The sequence below is a fragment of the Uranotaenia lowii genome, chromosome 2 (genome assembly GCF_029784155.1).
Source record: "Uranotaenia lowii strain MFRU-FL chromosome 2, ASM2978415v1, whole genome shotgun sequence".
Classification (NCBI taxonomy): domain Eukaryota; kingdom Metazoa; phylum Arthropoda; class Insecta; order Diptera; family Culicidae; genus Uranotaenia; species Uranotaenia lowii.
Genome location: NC_073692.1, coordinates 120,785,132 through 120,811,969, shown reverse-complemented (window position 1 = coordinate 120,811,969; position 26,838 = coordinate 120,785,132). Strand labels below are relative to the sequence as shown.

At 37.0% G+C, this 26,838-nt stretch overlaps 1 protein-coding gene across 1 annotated transcript; it reads left to right on the top strand.

Moving 5' to 3' along the window:
• The first annotated feature begins 77 nt into the window (after nt 1–77).
• LOC129748179 (probable nuclear hormone receptor HR38) lies at nt 78–25,324 on the top strand. Its single transcript, XM_055742686.1, has 5 exons — nt 78–105; nt 183–514; nt 19,777–20,679; nt 20,743–21,847; nt 24,616–25,324. The coding sequence occupies exons 1-5, from the start codon at nt 93–95 to the stop codon at nt 24,870–24,872; spliced, it is 2,610 nt and encodes an 869-aa protein (XP_055598661.1). The 5' UTR covers nt 78–92; the 3' UTR covers nt 24,873–25,324.
• The last annotated feature ends 1,514 nt before the right edge of the window (nt 25,325–26,838 follow it).

Below are 26,838 nucleotides of genomic sequence, written 5' to 3'. Positions count from 1 at the left end.
ATTGATTCTGTTCGTTGTATATAACTCGCCAATTGGATAAAGTGTTTTAAAGACCGAGGAAATCCATCAAAGCAGATCTTCCCACGTGAATTATGATCTATTATGGTACATCCAGCAGCCACGCAGTGATTCATCGTTCGAAGATAACTCTAACCAAACTATTTTTCTCTTTTCCCCTACAGGTGCTCAACAACTTCTGCAGCAAGTTGTAACCTCACCGGTACCACCACCAAGCGGTATCCAATCGTCGACAATCCCTGCAGCTGTAGTATCTGCAGGATCTGCTACAACTTTGTCGACGGCGACTACAACGACGGCAGTTGCTGCGAGACCTTCTACCGCAAACAACAACAACAGCAACAGTGCCGTCAGGTTATCGGGCACCAGAACAGCCGTAGAGAAGCAGAACCTTCGCGAGTCGTCGTCCCAGCCGCTGCGGAAGGAATCGGACGAACGGGCCGGAACGATCGAGAGCGGTAGCAGCAACACCAGCATGTTACTGCTGCAGCCACAGGTGAGTTGGTTTTATGAGAAATTCCTTTGAGAATGCTGGTTTGAAGAGCCAAAAATACATGAACAATTTGAGGAAGGCACCAAATATTCCGTGATGCTTAAACCAAATTGAAGACATCTGTAACTGTTTAACATAAATGGGTCAATGAAAGCTATCAACTCACCTTTATCGATCCAACTTATTGAACTCAAACCAGGTTGATAAACTCGTCACCTTCGATACCAAAATTGGCAACATCTCTTCTATTCTGTCATAGTCACTTTTCTTACTACATAATTTTAGTTTGCCTTAAACTGTATTTCACAGAAAATTGTTTCTCGTATCTTCTTGAGGTTACATTTGATATATTTAGAGAACAATACCCTAAACATGCAACACTATCTTTTGTGAATAGCTGCTATATGCATAGATCAAAAGAAAGTTTCACATGTGCAATCGATCAAGTTGTTTTCGATACATGTACCTTCAAATTAAGAAATGCATCGCTCCACGTGCGCCGTATTTATTGCAAACTATGAATCACTTCTGTTCTAAATCATGGCTATTTTTGATGACTTTCTCTATTCATTTGAGTTTGTTTTTTGAAATAACAAAGAATTTTCTAGTTAATCGAATATATGACGAAGGTAGAAGGTAGATCTAGTGCAACACTAAAACAAAATCGTTACTTCCAAAATAAGGCGAATCAAAACAAAGCCTACTTATCGAGACACATCTTAAAAATTGAACGCAACGATAAACAAGATCACTCTACTTTCTGGAAATATGTCAAGGGTCGCCGTCTTACCAAACACCGTACCATCGTCTGTGTCGTTTCGAGATCGCAGGTTGGAAAGCGTCAAAGAGTTCGCTGATATGTATGCCAAGATATTTAGCAGCGTGTATAGTCTTCAAACTCGAAACTGTGCTGATATCTATTTTGATACTCTATCAAACTATCACATAAGACTGCCACTGCTTCATTTTACTGCCCAGGATATTAGTAAGACTCGTCAAAAGGGCCCGGTCGCGATGAAATTCCGCCGTCGTTGGCATCAAAACTCGCAACCTCTCTTGCCACACCGCTTAGTAAGATATTGAACCGATCGAGAACTGAATATGTTTTTCCAAGCCTTTGGAAAATGGCTGCAATATCTCCAATTCATTAGTCTGGAAACGCTCATCTTGTTAAGAACTAAAGATCAATATCAGTTCTTTACTGTTTCTTCCAAAGTTTTTGATGTTTTGATATATGAAAGGTTTTTTACTGCAGCTACTCCGATTATAACCGAATTTCACTGTGATTAACCTTATGTGTTATGTTAATGAATTACACACCGCAACTGATAAGAAAAAGCAGATAGAGTATATCTACATCGACTTCGCGAATGCTTTCGACCCTGTATCCCACAACATTGCTTTGATGAAACTAGAGCGCTATGGTTTTCCTACATGGGCAACTAGATGGCTGCACTCGTATCTGATGAATCTTCGAGGCTTTATCAACATCCGTGTAACACATTCTTCAGTGCTCGATATGCCGTTTTGAGTCCCACAAGGAAGTCACATGGGACCGTTAATTTTCGTGCTTTTTGTGAATGACTTGGCAACCCTTCTCAATTGATGAGTTCTGTATGCTGATGATCTGAAATTCTACAGAGTCATTGACTCAATTGTGGGTTGCGCAGCGCTTCAAGAGGATATCGAAAAGTTACTTTCCTGGTGTGGAACAAATGAAACGAAAATGAATGCCGAAAAGTGTAAATGTATGAGCTTTTTCAGAACCAGAGCTACAGTTACCTTCGACTGCATGTGTCACGACACTAAACTAGAAAGAACAACCATGAAAAAAGAGCTTGGAGTAACATTGGATCAAAATATCTCTTTTGCTCAGCATATGACAACAACAAAAGCAAAGGCTTTTGCTTTGTTCGGATTCTTTCGCCGAAATACTGCCAGTTTAAAAGACACTGTTCGCACAAAATATTAGTCGGCACAGTTTTGGGTGTACTCGCGCCACACCAAATTTGCATGTCTCACGAAGAAAGCGCGCATTCTATGTAATGAAACGAAAACTTAGGTCACTTCGCTGGAAGACCGAACATCCGCACAAAGCGGAGAATAAAAACAATTCAATTTGGTCTGTAGTATCAAACGCGCGCAGTTGTACCTATTGTACTTATCAGTTCCGTATCAATCCCGTTGTCGCTTGCAATAAAGTTTATTCAATTAGTAACCTGTTCGGGTTATTAAACGGAAATTAAACCTAGACTTGATTTTTTGAATCTAAGTCCGAAACTTCGGAACCGGTAGAAACAGACTCTTATGCTCCAAAAGTTGTGTTCTGTTCGCTCTTACGCAGTGTCTTGGAATGCGCCGTAGAGGGTCCAAAAAAGATTTCTCCGTTTCGCATTGCGTCGTCTGCCCTGGCGAGGTCCCGTTCGATTGCCACCTTATTCCGAAAGATGTGGTCTACTATCGTTGACGTCTCTAAGCCAAAGCAGAACTTATCTACAACGAATGTTCGTCTATGATTTGTTATCGATATCATTACGAATATTATCGATTGCCCGCAACTGCTTCATTTTTTGAACCTACACGTTCCAGCACGACAACTACGACCCTCTTCGTTTTACCAAGAAGCAGAAAAGTCTTTCTCCAAAATCTTCCACTACAGCGATGCTTCCAAGTTTTTAGCGATGTTTCTCAGTTTTTCGACTTCAATGTATCCAAACAAAATTTAAATGCTCAATTCGTAATGAAATCTTATGTTAAGCCGACTTTTTAACCTAATTTAAGATTCACTAATCACTAATCACTAATCGTACTTCCACAGCCAGAACTTATGTCTGAGTCCCAAAGAATAATAAAAGTGAGTTACTATTCTTCTTGTCTTTGTTCATGCTTTTTATCATTTTAACATAAAAACATTAAAATGATGAAAAACATAAAATGTTTGGGCCTACCATGGAGCAGAGAACGCAGAGACATCTGGAACACAGGAACAGAAGAAACGTGGACCACCAGTACCATACGTTTCGAAGGGCATTATCGTTGGAAGCATGCTAAGAAAAATGCTCCTTGATGGAAATACCACGCGTTATTTGAAGTAACTCCACAAATCACAGGGGTTCCTCTTCAATGACTGGAAATGATTCATTTTGTACACAGAAATCACAAAACATTAGACTAAATGCATTTTGTAGAAGTGATGTAACAAATATAACGATTTTAAAATTCTGAGATTTTTTATTTTCATTCAATTGTTTTGGATTTTGATGTACAATCATTTCTGGTTATCGACCAAGGATAAAGCGCCTTTACTCGCTCTTGAAAATAAAAAAGAGAATAGGAAAATATTATAAGAACATAAAACCCTTCGAGGTATGTTACGAACTCGAAAGATTTTTTAAAAATTAACCCTTATAATAGAAATAAATAAACTATAATAATAATCTCCAAATTCAAAACTTTGAAATGGTACAATTGTGTCCTGGTCACCAAAGCTAAAAATTGAACTTCTTGGAAGAATGTTTCACACAAACAAACTATCGGTAAAAATGAAACACATGATAATGAAGCACACTCAACCATGAATGAACAATGTTCTGGAAATCGCTGAGCCAGAAATTTCAGGAATCGATTCCCTGCAGTCGATAATATTCAAATGAAACCTAAATCTGGAGAATAAAGGATGGGAACACTCATAATCTAACCCTTATTTAACTTCATGTTAGTAAAATAAACATCATGGAACGAACTCACCAAATAAAAGTAAAACATCTGGCCTGTGTTAATTGATGGTGGATTTCTCTTTCCATTCTGCTCTCAATGATTTTCAGTTCCGTACAGGGCTTTAGTGGAACGCGGCTCAAAATATTCATCTTGCCACTCTTGACGATCACACTCAACTATCAATGATTCCCCCCTAAAATCTAAAACTTAGTACAGTTTCAAGCCATTTTCAGCACTTGGATATTGATTATCAAACGGGCCCGCCGGCCTTCCACAAACCACATACGCACAAGAATGAACGACCAAAAGAAAAAATTTGGTCGCAGCAAGCTGAACAAATGCATCGTGCCAAAGCACAGATTGAAAACTCACAACACTACTTATCCAATTTATTATAATTTTTCCATATTCCCTGTCACAGTTGTCTTTGGAAAAATTCACAAATAATATTCACAATATTGCAATGATAAGCGACACATTGAACACTAGAAAATCACCCATAATCAAACCACGCGGAAAAACCAAATCGAAGAGCAAAGACGACGTCGACACAAAAAACAAACCGTCCATTTTCGATCACCTTTGGATTTTCCATTTTTATCCAATGGGTCCACCCCAAGATTTGACTTGTCCACTTTAAGGCATCTTTTATCAACACTCCCAAGGCTTTATTTTGTTAATTCCCAATATAATTTCACCATAAACACTCGATTTTCTAAAAATTTCGACGGACGAGAAAAAAAACGCGTGCACTACTCCGGACCGACTTTTTAACCTAATTTAAGATTCAGTTATAACTGAGTCTGTATGAATACAGTCAAGGACACCAATAAATAATAATTATAAAAAGAATTTCTGGCTGGAGAGCTACCAGGGGCACGCTAAAAAGTACGTATTGCAGTCCATTTAAGAGATTTTTGAGATTTCATCCGCTAGCTGTCCAAGTTTCTTGCGCACGATTTGACCACCGTCTTCTGATAGTTTAAGCTTTTTTTACCTTGTTGACATGAGTTTTGGTTCCTTTTTATTTCTTCCTTGTCAAACCAGGTAGAAAAAATGACCTTTTTTACCACTTCTCCAAACGAAAAGTTTGAATCGCGCCATATTAAACCCTCAAGCTTTGAGGCCTTCATTGAATCGATCATCTTCGCTTTTATTCGAATTATAGCTCCACGAACGATTTAACAACATGTACCATTAGACCGAGTCGATTTGGAGTCATTTTTGAACTTCTCAAACCCTGGAGTCTATAAAGCTCCGCTTTGGTTCAAAACTGATCCATGATTTTTTGAAGAATTTTTAAGTAACGTTTACATGAGTAAATTTAAACTTTTATGTTTGTATGGGATAATTGAATATTTTGTACTGAAAATTCACCATAATTTTTGTTTGTTCTGTGGAACCAAGCTTGCTCATGGATTTTGTACCAATTCATAAAATCTTTAAGGGAAATTTTCTGCGAAACAACTTTTTTGAGATCCGTAAATTCGTATCTTATTAGACAAAAAAGTTGCAAGCTGTTTAACAGGGGTATGTTTTTTGGCATTGAAAAACAATAAATTCAATTGACATCACTGCTGGGTGCTAAGCGAGGTATTGCATGACTACTTTTCATACAATACTTCGCGGGACTTATTGTGACTATTCACAAAACAAAATTGCATTCTTAACGAGAACAATTTTTGGCATTTTATGCGAATTCATGTACTTGGGTTCCACCTGGACGTTGTTTGCTGCATCCCACTTCACTACCTCTTTTCTTGATTTAAACAACAAAAAATCAGTTGGAGGAACTTAACAAGACGCTCATAAGACTGAGTAAATTCGTGGTCTTTTTTTTGGATTTTCCAGCATTGGAGGTCAGAAGTATTATGATTTTAATAATAATAAAGTTTACATGCGTTAATCTGGATTATTATATACGTTTGTATGGAAAAAAATCATGGTTTGTTCTGAAAAATTATCATGAGTTTGCTTTCTCCTATGAATTGAAGTATTCTAACGTGTTTTGTAAAATTTTATTAAATTTTCCGCCTAACAACTTTGCCGCACATTTCTTTAAAGGCCAACTGGTGAATAGAGAAATGTTTTACCACTCGTATGCTCTTTCCAATTACTATGAATGTTTTGTGTTGTTTTTAAACAACACTTTGCATTAACAAGTTAAATTAGTAAAAATCAATATTGGAGTAGATTGCAAGTAAGAATTCGTTTTTACATTGTCGTTTTGTTCATCTTCTTATGAAATCTAAGATATAATTTGTAATTTTTTCCACAGATTAAAACCATCATAGCTGGGACTTTTTCAAATATTTTATCAATGAAGCTAGTAACTTATAATACAAACATCAACGTAAATGAAATTTACGTAAATGAAAACTTTGACCATTATGTTAAAGTCTTTTTTCTAAGTTTGTTTCCTTGAAACTGCAGCAACCTTCTCAAGATGTTGAGAATATCTACGATTCAATTGGGTTGAAAATGCTCCTGAAATTTTGATCAAATTGCTCGTCTTTTGCTGAATTGGAAAAAAATAATCAAAATTCAAACTCTTATAACTTTTTTCTCAAGTGTTTTGTTCTCTCGCGGTCTTCATTGTCAATCTTCATCGGTTAATCATTGAATTAAAACCTTTTTTTTTATCTTTGTAAGTTTTGTCAAGAATTGAAAAAAAAATCCTTCAATAGATTTTTATTAATTTTTAGAAGTTGTTTAGAAATTAAAAGGTGATAAAAAAAACTGAATGTAACTTTGGAATCAATGCTCCAAAATTAGTCAAACTTGATTCTTAAATTCTATGCACCTATGAATACATGAATTTTGTAGCGTTGTGTAATTCATCGTTCTACAGCTTCATCCTGCGAATTTAAGTGTAAGTTTAAACATTTTTGTTAATTGACTGCAACTTAGGATCATCCTTTATCTTACACCAACGTCGATGGCTTCGAATGATAACCAATAAAAAAAATAATTTGATTAAAAGGAGACATCGCTTGGTGAACACTCATATCAAACATAATAAGACTTTACAGATTTATCATGAATTACTCTACAAGCCTTTACTCCTTTGCACGCATTCTGAAAACATTTGAAGCATTGAAATAAGATGTACACGCTGTTTTATCCTACGAATCTTTAATCTACGTCGCAGACACCATTTTCCTTGTATAAAACTTTACGCAATCGATCCTTATTTTGATTTGAATAAAATTAGGCTTTTGGTTAAAATAACTGCAACTTTTTAGTTGCGATGTGAGACCAATTTCTATATCTGAACCTAATTTTTCTGTACCTACATATTTATATTTAAAATTTCTAATAACTTAATATTAGTTCAAAAGAGTAAAAAAAAATTCTGTTTTATCACCCCAGGAAAATCTGATTCCGATAATTTCATTATACCTACCTTGAGAAAGTGGTTCACCCAGAACAGTAACCCCTACGCTATGCCTGATGTTTGATTCGATATCAAATGATGGGATTTTATTACCGAATCTCATTCGGCTCTTCCCATCCACAATGCTAGGCGCAAACGTCGTCGTCGTAGTGTCGTTTAATGGTCGAGTTTTATGACTTGTTGCCAATTTTCTCCAGCCCACGTGACGAGGCTTGGGTTCGTCGTTTTTACCTTGCAGAAAAATTTATTCTCTCCGATCGACCAAAACACATCATCATCCTTAAAAGATAAATTAGACCGCATAGTGACAATAGGAATCCATAATGTGGCTATAATGTTCGGCAACTTTGGCCTATTGGAGCCTAGAGTATACCTATAATGCACACGATATAAGAGTCAGTTAGTCACTCTATTGACAGCGCCGATTAGGAGGAACGATGCTAGATGAAATTTGCATTTCGACACATTGAATTTTATGGGGGTTTCTTTGTCTCCTCGAAGAAAGATGCTAGCTGATGCTAATACAGCAGTTAAGTTCAGAAGGGAGGGAGGATGCTGGTAGAAAATGATTGAAGCGGGACGCGAACTGAATCCATATCTTCCATCTGTGAATCGAGAGTTTGGTTTAGCTTCGCCAATTTTTCGGACTGTTGGAGGCGGTTCATTTGAATAGTGAGTGCAACACCTCTTCCCCGGATTGACTCCAGCAGCGGTCTTCAGGGCAGACCGTTCAGCTCAAGCTGAAGTATTGCGGCGATATTTTCCGATATGGAAAATAGACGATCACGAGAGAGTAAACAGACAAAAAAAAACATAATCAAACTATATCTCGGGAGATCCGCGCTTGGAGCAGCACACCTTATCTGATTTTATTGGAAACCGTGACAATGGCGTTTTGTTGGATGAATCGATATGAAAGGCGAAAGATTTCTTCCGGAGTTAATCCTGGGCGATCTATTCAAATGTTCGATAATATCGTACCTCGGGGTACTCCATCGAATTACAGAAATAGGTAAATAAAATTTCCATTTTTTACAATCTTTCCCTTGACTTTTTTTTTTAAATTGGAGAAAAATAACATATTTTGCAATACCAACAAAAATTTCTCAACATCACCTACAGCATGTTTTATTTTTGAAAATGTAAATTTCAATAAAAAAATTATTGTTTACAAGAAATTCGTTGTCAACAAACATTTGTAGAAGATTTAAAGATCGATTAACTGCCTAGAAATGTTAAGTTTGAGCCTTGAGCAAATATAAATATCATTTTTAAACCTACCATATTTAAGGTAGGTCGTTAAAATTCAAACAGCTGTAACCTGCCAACCTATTTAGTTATGTTGAACAACTAAAAATATTTTGTTTTAGTTTTCATGTTTGTGATAACCAAACAAAAATAAAGTCGCATTTTATTTTATTTTTTTTTACTATTATTTTTCCCCTTTTATCAACTCAACGTAAAAATATTGGAAGGGCTTGTGATATAGCTCAGTTGGCAAGTCTGTTGTCTTATGAGCCGATGTCCACGTGTTCGAGCCCAAGAGTAAACATCGAACACAGTTGTACCGGATAAGTTTTTCAATAACGATCCGCCAACTGCAACGTTGATAAAGTCGCGAATGCCATAAAGATGGTAAAACGACTATAATCGAAACAAAAAAAAAGTAAAAATATTGGTATTTGAACGGTTCGAGGGTGTTATTTGTATTTCATAAATTTAAGTTAATACAATTTAATACGTGAACTTTTTCATGAAAAACCATTAAATTTTTTTAAAATTGTCAGATAACCTAATTTCGATTGAGATTTCTATACAAATGAAAAGAAAAATCGTGACAAAACCGTGTAGAATCGTTTCCAGTGCCACTTGTGCATTCCTCTTTTTATATTAAGAAAACTGTAGACCATATTGAAATAATACTATCGAAATCATAAAAAATGGTATGAAAAAGTTCAACAAATTATTTATAAACCATTGAATCCATTAAAGTTTTCACTTGATTTAAAATATTGTCAAGCATGTGTGCATCTTTACATGTAATAATCATCTAAACTATATTTTGTGTAATAGGGTCAGAAATAACTGTTTTCTGATCACTTTTCAGTTAGCGATTAGAGATTAGCAATCCCTGAATATCATAGGTTGTGCATTTATTGGTTTTAATAAGCAATCGTTAACAGTGGCCAAATTTTAAGAAATGGAACGGTATAAAATTACACGAAATTTTCAAAAAATATTCATACTTTTCTTAGCATTTCTTTGAGAACTCGTACACGGGTAAGCTTATGATTATAATTTTCATGGTTTCATGTAGTCTGAAAATGCTGGAATACAATGAAATACTTGGATATAATAATTTTGAGCGCCTCAAAAATCAACTTTCGGACAGCTTTTCTGGAGTTTGGACCACTGTGCGTCCGTGGCGTAGAGCATAGCTTTCGAGTCTTCTAAGCTAACGGTAATGAAATCAAATCTTGCTCGCTGCATACAAAGTTTACTTTCTTTGGGTTCGTGGTTTTCAGCATTTGAAAGATTAGCCACCATAACCTCGAAAGATGTACGCCTAGTGTTAAGTTAGAGGAATCTCTTCGAGGAAACATTTTGTTTTATTGGGATTCTATATGTGTTGGTGTTCGGTTTATTATTGATAGAAGGCAAATATTCCTAAATCACATGTCACATGTTGTGTTTTTTTTATTTCGAAACTACTTTTATTTGGCTTTTTGTTATTGCCCTGTTCGCAAAGCTTCTTAGTCACATTTTGTGCAAGGAATCAAGTCACCCCAGGGATCAAGCCTCATCACTATCCCCTAAGATCCGAGATCTGACGTTCCCACTTTTTTCAAGTTTGGGCTTTAGTGAAACTAAACAGAGGTTGAACCTTCAAGTGTTTAAGGAATGTATACGGTAAATCAATTACTTACTTCAGAATATATGTACCACCAACTAGGAAATCCGGTAAACGTTTCCCGAAAGAAGTGCATTCAATTTTACTGGTTATTATTCAAATTTAATAATACCCGTTTCGATCCAGCACAAATGCCAGTAGAAAGCAATCAGGCTGTATCTTGATTCTCTCGGGGGTAAAGAAATATATTTCCAGCAGGAAAAAACTGCCGAACAATCCGATTCGCGCATTATCTTTGCTATCGATCTCCGCACTCTATTAGATTGCACTGCTCGATTGGTAGGTCATTTGAAGATTTCCTATGGTTGGCTCAGTCAATATCCTGGGTGATGACTACACGGGAACGATCCCCTTTTTTTGCTGTTGCCTGCCTTCAACCGATAGAAGAGAGTCAAAACCTACATCTATCGCATAACAACATTCACCGCGCGCGCAGCCTTCTAGTTCACCTGCAGCCAAATCGCCCAGGAAGATGATACCCACCGAAAGGCGCAACCGAAACCTTTTTTTTTCATCCTCGCCCGGAGTCTAAGCAGAAGAAGTATGTACCCAGCCAGAGAGCCTGATTAAGGCAGGGCGCGCAGGGGGCAGAATCGCGCAAAAGACAGCAAACAAACTCAGCGGGTGGTTCCCGGTCGATGACGGTTTCGGTCGATCAGACGTCTCCGTAGTTCGAAGTCTCAGCACAACATATGCGCCGTTTGTTGTTTTGCTTTGTCTCTATCGGACTCTTCCACCCTGTTACAGACTACGAGAAGGGTCTTCTTGGTTGCCTTTTTGTTTCTCCATACAAATTTTGAATGGTTGCGCTTTTCAGTTTTTGGATCGAAGCTCTCCTCACCACAAATAGCTAACAGTTGAACAGATGAGCCTTAGTTTCACTGTCGTTTTCAATTTCGAATAATCGTCGATTTCCGGCAGTGGCCCACTAGGAAAAGGGAAGGCCTCTCCTCTGAAAGTTCAGAAAGCAAAACTTCATGAAATATGCTAAACTTGTATCAACAACTGACGAGTTGTAGGATCTATACTGGGAAAGTTCACGAATGCAAATAAATATGGTTGAATAACTTAACAACTCAAATAGGAATAAAATGGTTCAGATCATCTTTATTCAAATTTTGTTTATATCTTAAAGCACAGAATTCTTTAACTTAAACTGATTCTTCATTAGTAAATAATTCACAAATGAATTAAACAAACTCATTACCGTAAAACGGGGTAGAATTGATCACTTTTTCCAATATTTCTCGATTATTTTTTCTGTTACGGGGAATGATTCATGTTTCATAAATATGTTGGACTCCTATGAACGTAAAACATGGATGCAGAAATTTATTAGACTACTTTAAATTTGATTTGAAAATCGATTTCGTCTTTGTTTAGAATTCGATGCTTTAGGGTAACATTGATCAGTCTCTATTTTGACTGTTTTAACGAGTATTCTTGATCAAAAAGAATACAAAACACCTTCATAATAATTACAAATGCTAGTAATTGATGAACTAAGCCAGTTCGTGTGTTAAAGCCGAACAACAATTAAATCGAAAGATGGACCATGATGCTGCATATACTAAGGGGCTAAATTTTTTAACTTTACTTATAAAACTTTAATTAGAAAAAAAAATGAAATTTTGTCTTCATTAAATTCTCTAGGCCCTCGCACTTTTCCCCTTCAACTTTTACTTTCAAACTTTACCATTTGATAGGGTTTCCAACCTTTTGTCCTAGACTGGCTTACTCTTGGAAAACGTGCCTATTTTTTAAATATCAAAAATTTACCTAAAAAACAACAAAACCTACACCAAAACTATAAATTCACTAAGGGAAAAAGTTGATCTGTCACATAAATCAATCCTCTGCTTCTAAACGCTTTGATTTCATCAGGAAGGGTGTTTGTTTGCAAGCCTTCAAAAAATAGATATTTGAAGATTTTGAAATAACATTTTTACTTACATTTGAAATTTTCAAAAACAAACCAAGTTTTACCCAATTAGAAACTCAACATGCATTTTTTAAGCGAAGAAAAACAGTTTTTAGATATTTTAACTTTAGACTTTGTTATTGATGATTTTGTGGCAAAATTTCACGTTGATCAAAGTTGAAACCCCGTTTTACCGTACCAATTTCATTTCCTCACTTGCTTCTTTCAAGCTTTCTTTTTATAACTTAAGAGCAGTGAATGGCTACGAAACCGCTGCATGCTGTGCATGGAAATTTATAATTCATTTATTTTACACCTCCCATAACTTCTTTTTTAGTTGTTTTTACTGCCAGAAAAAGAAATAAAAATTTAAGGGGCGATTCATTCAATCCTGAATTAGCGCAACAAGTTTTAGTTTAGAATGGAAATTTGTAACAGCAATCTAAGATTTTTCATTCAAAAATTATCAGAGATGAACGAAAAAATAAATCTTGGAATTTCAAATATTCCTTGATTTTTGAAGTACATTTTATGATAACAAACCACAAACCTAACTTATACCAGAGAAAAGCTATTGGTTGTTGTACAAAAAAATTATTTCAATTTTTTTTTTCAATTTAGGCGTTTTCGATTGCTTATTTGAAAACTGTTTAACCATAGGATGAAATAAACAATTCGCAAAAAGCTGCCCGTGAGTTCGTTGATTTATATAATCTTGGCAAAAACATTTATAAGAAATTATTGAAGCTCTAGTCTGCAATTTTTAAAAACTTTTGAATGAATTTAGATTAAAAAGTATTGATTTCTGATCCATCAAACTTTGCCGAGCCCTTGAATTTTCACAAATATAATGATCATTCAAGTAGACCAAGTAAAATATTATTTAAGATCATTGAACTGGATTGGTAGCGTAAAATCAGGTGAATCGGAACAGTTTACGGACTATTTTCGTAATATTTCTGTGAAATTATATTACCAAAACTGAATCAAAGAAAAAGAAAAAGAAGTTCGGATTTGTTACTATCAACTTTAAACAGCAATTTTTTTAACCCCAAGTGGGGTAGAGACAGTAGCATATAAATCGAGGAATACGTTCATTTCAGCTTCCATATTTAATATAATCATTGCATCAGTTCGTTGTTTTTCACTATGTAAATATTTTTTTTTATTCCTTTTCCCTGTAATCATTTTTACTTATATTCGAAGAAATGATAATTGTAGTCAAGATTGTCCAAAAATTACTGTGTTTTTGCGGAAGAAAATTCTGACATTGTTTGATTTAACCCAGAAATTCAATAATGGTTTTTTTTTACCTATCCACCATTACCTATCATGTATGTTATAAAAAATTGAAAATGGCACAAAACTAAAAAAAATCTTTGAAATCTGTGAATATTTCCAAACTTCTGTGTTCAGTGACACAAATTCTGTGATGAAAATTTTCTCAAAATTCTGTTAAATTATAGGTGTTTCTGTGATTTAGGCAACTTGATTGTCGCGTCGATTATTTTTCATTGTTTCTAACATTTGAATATAAACCAATGTTTAGTAGTACATATTATCTAAATTTGTTCTTTTTTTCTTCTTAGTATTGATATATGGGTTTCATCTCTTTTTTTTTTTAATCTTGGATCATATTTTTCTTGAGACTAATTTTATTTATTTTCCAAGCTTCTATGAAGATGTTATTGATTCAAAGCCTGTTTCTAACTTCTGGTTCTGGATCAAGTTTTGAGTTTAAGTTCATCAAAGTTAACCTATTTTATATTCTAAATCTTTTTTGGATTTAAGCATCCAAGCATGAAAAGAAAAAAAAAGTGTTGTTTTTCTAACGTTTCCTGATTTTCCATTCTAAATGGAAATAAGTTGCGATTAGTTCATGTCAGTTTTTGAAGTTTTTAGTAATATAACTCTATGTTTAAATTTTGTTTCATAAGACGTACACAGCCTAAAAAAAGTCTTGTGATATCACGTCAAAAAAATGCTCATAGTTGAGTCGCAAATGGTACTTTATATTACATCATTCTGATGTACAAGAAAATATACACTAAATGTATCGTAGTAGACAAATTCGAGCGCGTAAATTATGTACCAACAGCTTTCGATGAAATCGTAAGCCGTTTTCATTTAAAGTTATTATTTTAATTATTTTACTTTCACTTGATAGCTGTTTCAATTTTTTCCGAGATATGGATCAATATTTTTGTTTTAAAATTAAAATTTGAGTTGATCCTTGCATGTAGATATAATGATGAGGTATCGTTATCATATTAAAACCAAGATTCAATTTTTCGAAAAAAATATTCACAAGCTTGATTTTAAGTCAATTATTGTCTATTCATAATCTCTTTTCTTACTATATTATCAATTACCTAAATTTTTCTGTTTAAGTTTTACGGATACGAAGCACTTTTTTATGCAATCCGACTAAAATTTTAAGAATGAATGCACTTGCAACAACCATATCCAGACAGTTGCACAGTGCAGAATCTACTAAATTTCTAGATCATTAACAGCTTTTCCGTATAAGGAACTGGATTCCTGATAATAATCATCACGATGAAACGTTGCAGCGATATTCCTCATTCGGCCAATCTTTGTACTGAGTCAAGCTGAGAATACTGATCGATGAGATTCCTTATCTACTTATAAATGGATGTCCCTTGGATGACCATGGCACTAGGTGATTGCAAACCTTATCACTTCATTTCTGTAACAATTTATAGAAAAAGTTTACAGAGAGGGTAAAAGAATGGAAAAAATACTCACCTTCACATCCAGCTGTGTCAAGTCTCCGGATCATTTTGTTCAACGAATGCATCGAGCCCATTTTCCTTCAAAATGACAAATAATGAAAAAAAAATTAGGATAAATAGTTTTGCTATGATTTTCTATGATAATTGGTATGACTTACCAGAAGAACAAACCCTTCTGAGCTCCGCAATCTTTTTCTAACTTTTTTATATGAAAATTTGTTTCAACGTCCAATAAGATAAACATTGGCTACTTGATGTGATACTTCATATTAGGTTGTGATATTACACTGTGTAGTTAAACAAGGGGTAATTCCGAACAAACGCCGTAAGCGCCGTTAGGGCCATAAGAGGGTCTCAAAACTGATCAAATGTGATAGTCTGTCATTCTATTGATAAGTTTCAGTTATAACTTGCAAACGTCACTGTATAAATTTTGAAGTTACTGTTATTAATAAAATTTATGTCTCTGAGAAACGAAAATCGTTCCCTCGTCAATGTGAATGGAGATAAAATGTCGTTTTTGAAAGTTTTACGTTTGATAAATGATGCTCCATGTGGTGTGATATGAGTTTTTGTTGAAAAAAATTTCCACCCATGCACTGCATACTTTTCAAGATGCGGGGTAATTATGAACACGTGTTTTCTCAGCATTGGTTCATGATTAAAATTTACTTTTTACCTTCAAAATTACGATAACCATCCAAATCTTGAAAATAAGCCTAAAACATTACTTTATATTTTTTTAGAATTGTGGATCTGTGATTATATGAAAAGATGCCTCCCAGGTATGAAAAACTGAAAATAACCTGTAACTTCTCAATACTAAATTTGAAAAATCATCAAATCTCATTACAATGCACTGTTTAGATGTGACATCAATCTAGGAACAAAGCCAATATCAAAAGTCAGCACGTAACAAGAATCGTTATAGTGTTCATAATTACCCTATAGACAAGGGGGTAATTATTAACATACGGCGCAATTATGAACAAACGTTTTACGCCCACAAGCTGCAACTTAAAAATTAGAAAAAAATCTTAAAATGAAGAAGGAAACCAGTCATTCATTTTTGGTTACTTTCCAGAATTTCAACATAAAAGAGCTACTTGTTTGAGCTGATAGTATGAAAAACTGAGAATTTTTGTTCATAAATACCCCACCTAGCCCTAACCTGTTCAAGTTGTGTACATAATATCGATGTGATATTAAAACATAAATTAATATTTGATCGGCTTACATCTTCAAAAATTACATCGGCCATCGTTACATTTTTTTGCTATGTAATGAAAGCGAGAATTATAAAAATTGGGTACCATGACTTAAATTTGATACGAACACTAGAAATTAATAATCGAATTCCACAAAAATATACCTAGTCGGAATAATCTTTTCGTCGTGTTCTGCTTCTCGTGACAACACAGCACAGACTAACACAACAACAAAAATTACATGTAAATCGGATGATCCCTGTAGGAGTGAATCGTGTACGTACATATAAACGCCATCATTTTGTTGTATAAGATTTTCTGAAAGTTTGAAAAGAATCGGTCTAATATATTATTTTTATAGTGTTGTTTCTGTGATGCAACTCAATGTGGGACACTTTAAAGGAACGTGTTGTTCATTTAAAACACGGATTTAGATATTTTTGTATGCTTTTCTTTTAAGCATTGACATTGAAAACACGCAGTCATTCAGCTTGGTGTATGAGTGTTAAAATAAACATTAGATTTTTTTTTGCTTAAAAGAATAATTATTTTTTATTTCACCTTTCAATTCATTTAGGTTGTTCTCATTACAGTTCGCTTCATTCCTTCACAGCTGGTAATCAAAAATTTCATGAGGGTCATTTTTTCTTCCACTGGCCGTCCTTGGTAACTAATAATCGCAAGGCTTTCACATCTTTCACATAACTTTTTATTTCTTCGATTCGAATACCACAACCTGCTCTTAACTCTATGAGAGGAATTGAATTTTCAAAATACCTTCCCAACCATACCACAGCAAAATTGGCACTACCGAAATTTACCAATAGGTAGAGTGCTCTTGGTTTTCGGTTTCTGTCCACTCATTTCCTGCAATTGGGTGGGGAATTCGACACTGTTTTTGAATCCAGTGTTTGGAGGTCTTCTCTGTATAAATTGGGCGTTTTAATAAAATATAATTAACCAAACTTACATACAATATGAAAACGAGATTTTGTTAAGAAGATTCAATCGATCAATTTGGAGCCTCTGACCGAAGGGGTAGGAGTGCATAAAAGCTAATTTCAGCTCGAGGATACACGCTTTGAAGTTGTTTTGTTTGGCCATTTTTCATATATATTTCTGGAAAATTAGTATCTTTTTCGAACATAAAAGTAAATTAATCAAATTCCAAAAATCTGAAAAAAAAATCACCAAATTTAGTTTGAAACACGGAAAATTGTTAACGCTAAATCGATCATTTTTGTACTTATACCTCTTTGACTCTGAGGGCCTCGTTTGTATTTTTAAAATTCACATCTAAAAGTACTGATAAATTGGAAGAGAAATCTATGAAAAATCATTTCTTCAAATAAGCTTCACGAAAACAAAATGTCACCCAAGCGTCGATGCCATGCGATTGGATGATGATCGTTCACCTTTTCATCAGACGACGATGATCGAAGAAGATCAATTTCCGCATCGCAAGTTCATCACAACAACCCGAGCCAATCCCTCACCAAATAAACGATGTCTTTCCCCCCGAAAACTGCGTGGGAGAATCTTGCGCAGTCTCAGTTGGATTTGGCGCGCGCGTTCAGTTCACTTTAATGTTTTATTGATGAAATGGGCGAAAAGTGTGATAAGCTTTTTTCGCGTTGCATTAACGGCCACCCCTAGGTTAGTTCGGTTTTTTTTTCGTTTTGGTGGTCGTGGGTCAAGTCGACTTGGCGGCCAAAAAGTCCTCGATCGGCGATGATGATTGACGTTTTTACGGTGCAGATGTTGCCAGATAACTTCTTGGTCGGTCACGAGGCTTTGCTGGGAGAAAGATTGAATTTATCGTGCATTTCGCCAAACCAAAAAAAAAACGAGGGAGCGTATGGAAAATATAATTTTATTGGTTTTTAAGTGGCTTTCTTTTATGCGCGGTTATTTATGCACAAACGGTCTGCAATTTACATGCAGGAAGCGCACAGAGCGCATGGTAGGACTTCCCAGTGTGGGCTGATGTAGATTTGGTGGAAGGAAAACGAGCCCGGTTGCCTAAATGCAGTTGATAAACTCCCACTAGATGCAACCGATAAGGGTATGTTGCATCCATCGCACGGTAGGACGTGCAGCATGGTTTATGATGAATCTGCGCATCGTAGACGGTGCAGAATGGATTTATGGATGTGTCTATCGAAGGAAGATCACTTGTATTCAAAGTTGGGCTTAGGTTAGCCCAAGGAACACACACGACGTTTGGCGAAAAGTAAATAACAATGAAGCTTTTTTTGTGGTTTTCAAACCTCTACTACTGGTCTCTCGTAACAAACTTTCTATTGGAAAAGTTCATAGTCCAACAAGTGACAATCTTTAATGAAATTTTGAGCCGGCCTAGCTACGGGATACGAGAAATACTTATCAGATAGAAAAGTGCTGATAACAGATTCACTTTACTCAAAATTGATTTCTTCGAGGTGTCAAAACAGTCAACTCTAACTTGAAATATGTGACCTCCCGGTCACATACTCTATTGTACTTTATCGCTAGACATGATGAAGCTAACATCGTTTATGAAGACAGCTCACAGTGCTAGCCTAATCGATTATCTAGCCATATGTGTCTAGTTTTTTTCCTCCTTTTCGACATCAACATAGCGAAAACTTCAGCTATGATAACCACTTACTGGTTGATTGAAACCGTGAACTATGAAGCTTCTGAAATAATAAATTAATGAATACGCGCTGACTAGGATCGCAATAAAGATAGCTCTTGTTTTAGTCACAAAGTCTAAATCTTAAAAATTATATTCAAAATTTATTATATATTTATCTGAAATATCAAAATTGATTGAAATTTATCCTAGCAAAAGTATTCAAACCTTGCTTTTCTTCAAAGAAATCGCATCCCATTGTGATCCATAACTTCGAAGGGGAAATCCATTAGTTATCACAGTCCATTCCTAAAGTGGGTGCCTGCCTGCTGGGGCCCAATCACAAGCTGACTTTTGATATTTTCACACATTTCAATGCTCGGTCAGTCATGTGGAAAACGACCATCATGCCTACATATAGCCACCTTCATCGAGCGTCTCTGAAGGGTGCCAGGCGCCATGCGGCCGTAACGTTTGGTGTGGAAAACAGTATCATCAACGAAATCACCGTACCTACTCGGTAGGATGGTCTGTTTAATATCCATTCAAACTACTGGTGCGATGCTACTACGTTTGTAGGGTGCTGGTTGGATGATAAAAAAAAACCCTACATTCTCAGATGTGTATGATTGTTGTTACATTTTTGTATGTAGAGTGACACGATAGGCGCGCGCGCTCTTCAAACCACGCCCCTTTATCACAAATTATATGTTAATCCATTTTCCCTCTTTTTTTCAGGCATCTTCTTTTAGTTCCATTTCTTCGTTTGATTATTTGCTATCGCAACAGCAAAACCACCCGGAACAATCGTACCATCAATTGGACAACTTTGGTCCCCCTCACGATCAGCAACCGACAAGTCAACAGCACCACCAACTGGTGTCTGGACTGCTATCCTCCACCCATCAACTAGACAAGTTTGCCGAACTTTTTGAATCTCCGCAAGCCCACACTCCGGCAGAATCCGTTTCTACTGAGTCGTATCTCGATCAAACCCAACATTCAAACAGCTCCAGTGACACTCTCGTAGGACTAGAAGATAATCATACTTCATTTGGTGGCTCTACCGATAGTATCCCAACTGCATTACTCAAAGTAGAACCCAGTCTTACCGACCTTCCGGATCCATTCAACACACCAGGTCCGTCCCGCTCCCAAACGACTGAACCGGATCAAGATCTTATACTTGAAACATCGTCAACCGAGGAACTTGGGCTTTTATCCTTACGCTCTAGCAGCGACCCAGTGTTGGCGAGCAGTGCCCGTCATCCTCAGCTTCAACAGAACCCCTTACAACTTATCCATCAACAATCAAGAACCGGCCCTCGACCAAATCCGTCCACAGAAGAACCCAGTGGCAGCGGTCTCAGTGCAATTCTACCTAGCTTCCAGGAGACTTATCCCATCAAATACAACCAACTGGCAAGTTTCGGTTTAAAAATGGACGAAGATTGCTTCAAAATCGCCGCCTCACCACATCATCAAACGGTGGGCTACGGTCATCACAGTTACGGGCATCACGGAGCGGTCCACCAGGGCCATTATGAGTACACCCAACATGCCGCTGCTCCGACGGCACACTTTGCCAATCCCTCGTCGGGTGGAACATTCTACACACCATCCTACGAACAACACGCAGCGGTAAGTCTTGCACCGAAACCACCGCTCCCCACGCCCGATCCACTAATAGATTCCGTTCCGCAGAACTACGGCGCCGTAACTCCCCAGGACACCTACTCCTTGCCACCATTCCCAACTATTGCCGAGCTTCACGTTTCCACGACCTGTTACCGTCGGGCTTCTCTGCCGCTTCAACGCTCGGAATCCACCTCCAGTAGCGAAAGCCCAAAACCGCCACGAGCGGGCATTTACAAGTACTCGGCTTTACCAAGTGCGTCCAGCTCAGCTTCCAGCTCACCGAGCTACATCAACAACAATAATCCCAACACGATCAACAACAACGAAGTTGCTGCGGCTGCTGCAGCCGCCGCCGCCGTTGGAGTCCCTTGTGTGACTCCCGTGCCACGTGGTACCACCCCTCAAAGCCCATCTCAGATGTGCGCCGTCTGTGGCGACACGGCAGCCTGTCAGCACTACGGCGTAAGAACCTGCGAAGGGTGCAAAGGTTTCTTCAAACGCACCGTACAAAAGGGCTCCAAATACGTTTGCCTCGCCGATAAAGCCTGCCCGGTTGACAAGCGACGGCGCAACCGATGCCAATTCTGTCGATTCCAAAAATGTCTGGTTGTCGGTATGGTCAAGGAAGTGGTTCGCACCGATTCGCTCAAAGGCAGACGAGGACGGCTACCCTCCAAACCGAAATCCCCGCAAGAATCTCCTCCAAGTCCACCCGTCTCCATGATTACCGCCTTGGTACGAGCTCACGTCGACACTACACCCGATCTCGCCAGTCTCGACTACAGCCAGTACCGGGAGCCCGGCCAGCATGAACCCATCATTTCCGAAGCGGAAAAGGTGCAGCAGTTCTACAATCTCCTCACAACCTCGGTGGATGTGATCAAACAGTTCGCCGACAAACTACCCGGATTCAGTGATCTCAGCCCCGACGACCAGGAGCTTCTGTTCCAGTCCGCCTCGTTGGAACTGTTCGTGCTGCGGCTGTCGTACCGGGCCCGTATCGACGACACCAAGATGACATTCTGCAACGGAGTGGTGCTGCACAAGCACCAGTGCCAGCGATCGTTCGGCGACTGGCTGAACGCCATACTCGAGTTCAGCAAAAGCCTGCACTCGATGGAGATCGACATATCTGCCTTCGCGTGTCTCTGTGCGTTGACCCTCGTTACCGGTAAGTTTTCGGCGATTAGTTTGTACCTACGCGAAAACTCCATTAGTAAGCCCAGCATGAGAAACTAGCTTTGACTATTAACAGGTTTGATATTAGTTCGATAAAATCTTGCAATGGTCAAACTCTGGTGGTTGGTCTAATGTCGATGGAACAATATAAAAGTTTTATAAGAATCTGCAAGTATGCTTAAAGGCTCTGCTAGAAATAAGTTAAAATTATTTTACTACCGTATAACTTCCAGGCACGTCCTTTGGCTACTACATTCTGCTTCAATGTTCATATTGGTTGCTAACTGGCCCGATAAGATCGTATTCCTTCGTTCAGACGAATCCTTTTGACGGTGCACCGGTCGGCATTGAATTTCCTGGCGATGTGATAGTCCGACTGCTCTGGGTTTACCTTGATCGTTCTCAACACTTTCAAATGCAGTTTCCGATCCTTAGTTCCATTATGACGCTTGGTATCAACCTGCCGATCGATTGTACGCATCTTACGGAAACGTTTAAAAACGCTGCACACGGTAGATTTGAACATTTTTAACGATTTCACGATTTTTGAACCCGTGCATGTCGGATTTTTGACGTGGGTGTCCAAAATTTATTTTCGTCTCGCGGCTTCTATCACGTGTAACTTTTCTGAAACAATACGAATTGTAATGAAATTTTCACCACTGGTAGAGGAAACATTCCAAAACAAAGTACTGTCAAAACATTCCAGATCCGACAACTAGGAGCGCTGTGGTATAATAAACAGTGCGTCTAGATTTTGGATGATTCATGCTTTATTAAAGAAAGGTGGATAGACAGACATTATCCAGGACCCCTGCGATGCTATAGAATCCGTGTGAAGCACATCTCTCAGATTTAAGCTTTTTTTCCTCAGATTTAAGCTTTTTTTCCTCAGATTTAAGCATTTTTTGCCTTGAGAGCATAGGAGATGAAAGCTTGAATCTGAGGAAAAAAGGTTAAATCTGACAAAATAAGCTTAAATCTGAGAGATGTGCTCCACACGGTTTGTATAACGTTGCCGTACGCTGGCATTAGTGCGCCAATAGAAAAAAGCTTAAATCTGAGGAAAAAAAGCTTAACGAGATTCACCAAGACTTAGTTAAAAGATGTTGGTCACACGATACCCAGATCCCTGTAACGTTACACGATTTGTCTTTGTATCGTGTGACCAACATCTTTTAAAGAAGTGTTCGTGAATCTCGTTTTTAAGTTTTTTTCCTCAGATTTAAGCTTTTTTTTACCTTAAGAGCATAGAAGATGAAAGCTTAAATCTGAGGAAAAAAACTTAAATCTGTCAAAAAAAAGGGGAAAACGGGGAAATCTGAGAGATGTGCTCCACGCGGTTTGAATAACATTGCCGGGATGTGCATCTATTGCTAAGTGTTAGTGAAGCTCGTTTTGAGGCTTTGTTTTCCTCAGATTTAAGCTTTTTTGTCTTGAGAGCATTGGAGACAGATCCCTGCAACGTTACACGATTTGTCTATCTATCGTGTTACTAACATCTTTTAAATTAGTTTTCGTGAATCTCGTTTTTAAGCTTTTTTCCTCAGATTAAAGCTTATTTTACCTTGAGAACATAGGAGATGAAAGCTTAAATCTGTCAAAAAAGGGGAAAAAAGGGGAAATCTGAGAGATGTGCTCCACCACATCCCGGCAATGTTATTCAAACCGTTTGTAGCACATCTTTCAGATTTCCCTTTCCCTCCCCACCCCCCTTTTTTGACAGATTTAAGCTTTTTTCCTCAGATTTAAGCTTTCATTTCCTATGCTCTCAAGGTAAAAAAAGCTTAAATCTGAGGAAAAAAGCTTGAAAACGAGATTCACAAACATTTATTTAAAAGATGTTGGTCACACAATACATAGACAAATCGTGTAACGTTACAGGGATCTGACTATAGGTGAGAATTTTGTTTCTCAGTTTCTCATTCATAGGTACATGGTTGCCAATTTTTTTTTTAAACATCTGGGAACTGATGAAATAAAAATCAGGCTACGTTAAAGTAACGGAAATTTCGCTCAACGTGATGACCTTTTTTCTTGGTCATCGCTCCACATATTCACTCTAACATGTGTTGTGAGCCTACTTCATTGAATAGTTCTACTGAATAAAAGCAATCGAAAGATTCCATTTAATTCCCTTTTTTAAATAAGAATTAAAGGGAATCTTTCGATTGCTTTGATTCAGCCACATATTCACTTTTTCACTTCAGCAATGGTACCTAATCCAGTTCCCTACTACCCATTTTCATCACATTCGCAAAAATCAGCCAAAATCAGGCATATTTTTAAAAATCAGGCATATTTTAAAAAAATCGGGGGATCTCAATGGCTTACCAGGTTGTCAGGCTGATCCTTGAAAAATCAGCCAAATCTAGAAAAATCAGGCACATTGTCATCTCTGCATAGATAGCTACGGCAGGGTGCCTACAGTTAGGGTATAAGCATTTTGAGGAAAAGTAGGCAAGGGGTATCAAAAGTATCTCTTTATTTCAATCCTTTGCACACAAAAAATTGAATTAAAATTTTGAAATTTTTATCTTGGTTTTGTTGCTTTCTAAAAGGGAATCTTCGCAGGATTCTGATTTAAATACCCTTAACTGCTTCTAACACTCTATTATTCCTTCATACAACTTTACTTTCAAAATTTAAAGGAGTTTGAATAGATGCTTGGGATTTTCATATGGAGTCTTCACTCCCAACCGTCACAAACACAATATTTTACGTTCTAAAAATCTGCAACTATTTTTTCTTAACCCTCAGATCGTTACGGGCTGCGAGAACCGAAGAAGGTCGAACAGCTGCAGATGAAGATCATCGGCAGCCTGCGGGACCACGTCACCTACAACTCGGAGGCGCAGCGGAAGCCGCACTACTTCAACCGGCTGCTCGGCAAACTGCCAGAGCTGCGATCGCTCAGCGTCCAGGGGCTGCAGCGGATATTCTACCTGAAGCTGGAGGATCTCGTACCGGCACCGCCGCTGATCGAGAACATGTTTCTCGCCAGTTTGCCGTTCTAAGCGTTCGGCAAAGATTCACGGACACAGTAGTACTTACAACAAGAAAGCTAGCTAAAGAAAGACTTAAACTGAGTTCAATTGAGATGAGAATTTTTAGGAAGCTATCATTTTCACTTTCGACCTTATAGGGAACATCGAAGATCGGGAATGCGAGATTGAGTGGAATGTATTATTATTTTCAGAATGAGAGCGTAGTTGAAATTTTACTTTAAGAAATTTCAAGAATATTTAGGATAAGTATAACTGTCACAACACAAATCATCGCTATGGAATGTCACTTCTGTTTTAGGTGTTTTATTGGGTAAGGTGAATGTTGATGCTGATGCATTCAATTAGAGGTGGGAAAATATAATCAACATTGTGAAGACGAGATATAATTGATATTTTCCCAAATCTGGAGGAAATCAGCTAAATCTATTATCATAAGTACATAACCATAAGCATGAATACAATAATTTTATGAACGAACTAAGACGTGATCTAAAGTTTCTTAGTACTCCATAATTTAACTCATTCTAATTTGGTATTCCTAATTGATGTGATTTTAACTTATCTGTTTCAATTTGAACTTGCAAAATTTATGTTGCTGTGCATTTTGAATTGATGTACCGAATGACAGTTTCAAATTTAATTCAGAATGATATCGGTTTTTGACTTTGATCTTCACACGTCTGAGATTAGATCCTAAAGTCCTCTTCAAATTATAGTATTGTTAATGACAGAGCAACAAAGCTATACTCACTCATGTGGATGATATTCTTTCAGAATCCAGCATTAAGCTTAATCCGTTTGGTATAAACCTATACAATAATGTCAAGTAACTACGTTTTTAAAAATTTCGGAAAATAGAAATATATAAAAAAAAGTTTGATAGAACGAGCCAACGAATTGCAACAAGGACTAGGGAGAACACGAGAAATAAAAGAACTGGTAGTACAAATTAAAAACCTAATAACTCGATATGATCGTTGAAGCCACCTCGACTTGTTGAACCGAAATTGAAAACTTGTTGAAATTCTCCGGATTCAAGAATATACAACATGAGAAAACTATTTGAGTAAGCTTATGCACCCTTCCTCCGCTGTCATCTTGAACAAAAAAAAATGTGTTTCAAGATGAATTTTATTTCTGTATAAGCGCATGTGTTCGTTCGATTTTAAGCTTTCAGCACGTTAAATGTAAATTTTAAACTAGATAAAAACAATGAAAAGTACATTGCGATATTCATATGCTAGTCCACTAAACGCTAGAGTTTCGTATCGATCAAAATTTTTAGAGAATGATATTTCGATGCGTGTTTACCTTATAGGTTTACGTGATTGGTTTCTGCCCTAAGCCGGAAACCGGTTCTTCCTCTAAATCGAGTGCATTCGCTAATTTCCAGTAGCTCTGATAAGAAAAATACTCAGAAATGTAAGCACAAATTTACTACTCCTTGCCAGTTAGCCGCTAGACAACCCTATGTTTAAATGCGTACATTAGCTCTAAGGAACAAATTTACGTTACCAGAACTTGCCATTGATCTTATTTTGTTAAACGAGTTTATTCTGTTTTGTTTTGTTTGATTTAGAACATGTGAGAGAGGCATTCAAGCTAATGCTACAAAGATGCAATACAGCATTGTACATACAATTGCATCTGCTACGTATATGAACGAAAGAAGTTAAAAAAATACAAAATCTTCTACGGATGGACAATGTAAACCAAAAACCAAAAAAAAAACAAAAGAGATGATCGAAATGTTGCAATCCAACTGCCATTTCAATCAAAATATTTACCCATAGAAAAGTGCAACTCTGAAAAAATGGCATCAACAAATATTTTCCCGTAATGAATCCCTTTATAGAAATGTAATTTTCCGTTGTAACAAACAAAGAGGAAATCTGTAGCCGTATACAATTGTAAAGGACCTCAATCGTAATGGATTGGTCAATGGAACCTCCGAAAATGTCACTATAGTGCCTGT